We start from the raw sequence: 2496 nt of genomic DNA on the forward strand, positions 1-2496 counted from the left end.
ACATTTTCCATTGGAATTGAGTGAGAAATCCTCTGCTGCTTTCTTAGTAAGGTTTTCTTGAATGTGTTGTCCTGTAGGTTGTTAGTGCCATAGTCAAAAGTCATTGATGGAAGAAGAAAATAAATACTGCATTTGCTTGATTCTAAGATGAGTGGGAAAAACCTTTCATCTTGGAATCAAGTATGAGGGTGCAGGGGCAGGAAGCTTTTTCAGCTCTGGCTCTGACACTGGAGCCAAAGCTGCTGCCTGCACTCCTTCCTCCCCCTACCACTGCTTACTCTTGCTCTGGTAAAGGCAGGCTTTGTCTCTGCTCCAGCCTGGACATGGTACACGTGCTTGCTTTGGACCCAGCCTGGCCCAGTAGCAGTGGTGACAGCTCTGGCTGGGCCCTGGACAGGCACAAAGAGGGTCCAGTGGTGCAAGGGATAGGCAGCAGGACTCGGGCTACTTGACTGCCCCCCACTGCCTGCCCTTCCACTGCTAGCCCACCATCTGCCCCCTGCCGCTGCCTCCCCCACTGCCTTCTCTCTACCTACATCCGTGCCACTGCTTTTCCTGAGTTCAGCAGTAGGGGTGGGATGAATTTAAAACAAACCTCCAACAATTAGATCCTAGACATGGAACACTAATATTTATAACCTTTCCATGTCTAGAATCTAATTATTGGAGGGTCATCTTAAATTCAGGGTTGTCTTGGATTTGGGTAAATAAGGTTTGTTTTGATTTTTTTTTTTTTTTTTAATGATTTTTGTCAAACTTGGAACCATATCACTATTCTTAATTCTTTGCTTTTTTTGAAAACTAAGGTGACAATCACACATGTAACGAGAAACTTGAAGATCTTATTAATTCATTTGGTGAACACCTTCAAGAGGAAGAAGTAGATGACAATGAAGATTGTAATAATGAAGATCTACTTGAAGATACTGATTATAATTACAGAATGGAAGAGCCTGAACTATGTGGTAACAAATTAGCAGTTAGTCAGCTCATCAAATCAGATGTGGTAGAAGTTCGAGAGATAAATAAAGATGTGTTAGAACCAGAAGAGACCATATTGAGGAGACGCAATAGATATGAATGACAAATACATTTATAAAACATTTGAAAGTTTATGAATTGTTGCACAACCTTGTATGCACTTTTAAAATGTTCTGAAACAAAATCTCATGTCACTATAATATATTCTTTTAAAATTGGGGTGAAATCTTGGCTCCATCAAAGGCTATGGAAGTATTGCCACTGATTTTAGTGGGAATAGAATTTCACCCAGGATGTTTACATATTTTTCTTATTTATTTTTCCTATAGAAAATATTTCTGTATTATCTGTATATAATGCACTGAAATTACATGTGGTGTTTTTTAGGAAAGCCTCAAGATGTCTTATAATTAAAACTAAGAGTAATGGATAATTCATAATGGTTATTTTTACTCGTAGTAATCTTAGCTTAGTGCATCAATGTCCATTTCTAGTGTTTATTAAAGCACACAGAAATTGAGGAGTTCACATAATCTCTGCATAGAGTTTAGGTGCTGAAGGGAGTTTACAAGAGTTTATAGTTAAAATTAGCTTTATTTCAATAAACCCTATGGACATGATTTTTCGGGCCATTTTTCGTGTTTTTTTTTTAATCTATCTTTCTCTCATTAAAAAATGGCAAATTATATAAGGAAGAATGATTTAGCTTCAAATCTCAGTTTACAGCTAAACCCATTTGCCAAAACAAGTCCAATAGAGTTTAAATTCTTTTTTTTATCAAGAGGCAAATCATACACTATACACACATAAATTGCTACAAAGTAAAGATGGGGAAGCTCTTTCTACTACTACTGAAGTGTAGTCATCCTGGTGGTAGAATGGAGTGGCTGTATAACAGTTTATTAGCTTACCTAGTAGAAAGAAAATTTAAGGAACTAGATGTGCACCAATAAGCTAAGTATCTGAAGTCTGACAGGAATGGGTATCTGAAGCAGAGATACCAGTTGGCTTAATGTAAAGTAAAAACTGAAGCAAATAACCTTTTGCTAAACAGATGGCTGAGCACTTAATCTGTACAATTAAAGATTCTGTTTTTCATTTCTGTCTGACTAAAGAATACTTGTTGTACTTGTAAACACAGTTCAGCTTCATGTATTAAACTAATATTAACTTTATACTTGAGATTGCTATACATTTCTGGCGAAAATACTCTTACTGGAATCTCTATGATTAGGTACCTAAAATAAGTCATGCCAGAAGCAGTGAATACTCAGAATTAATAGGAGTTTCATAGATTACTTAGACATTAGGAGCTGGAAGGGACCGTGAGATCATCAGGTCTAGCCCCCCCACCCCCTGCCATAGGTGGGAAGTCAGCTGGGATCAGGTGACTCCAGCAAGAAATAAATCCAGCTGTTTTTTTTTTTAAGGAATCCAGAGTTGGTGCTTGTACCACCTCTGTGGGGAGTTTGTTTCAGACCCTGGACACACACCGTAACTTTTTTCTAATATCCA

The 2496-nt window shown here is 37.8% G+C and overlaps 1 protein-coding gene across 1 annotated transcript in view; it reads left to right on the forward strand.

Annotated features, from left to right (window-relative positions):
* CCDC107 (coiled-coil domain containing 107) overlaps positions 1-2156 on the forward strand; it is a gene marked incomplete at its 5' end in the record, with an annotated part of 84954 nt that extends 82798 nt beyond the window's left edge. The window contains one exon of the mRNA XM_006030851.3: positions 807-2156. Coding sequence (XP_006030913.2) covers positions 807-1084 — 278 coding nt within the window. The remainder of the gene's footprint in view (positions 1-806) is intronic.
* Positions 2157-2496: the final 340 nt, after the last annotated feature.

This window comes from Alligator sinensis, unplaced genomic scaffold, assembly GCF_000455745.1.
Source record: "Alligator sinensis unplaced genomic scaffold, ASM45574v1 scaffold465_2, whole genome shotgun sequence".
Lineage (NCBI taxonomy): Eukaryota > Metazoa > Chordata > Crocodylia > Alligatoridae > Alligator > Alligator sinensis.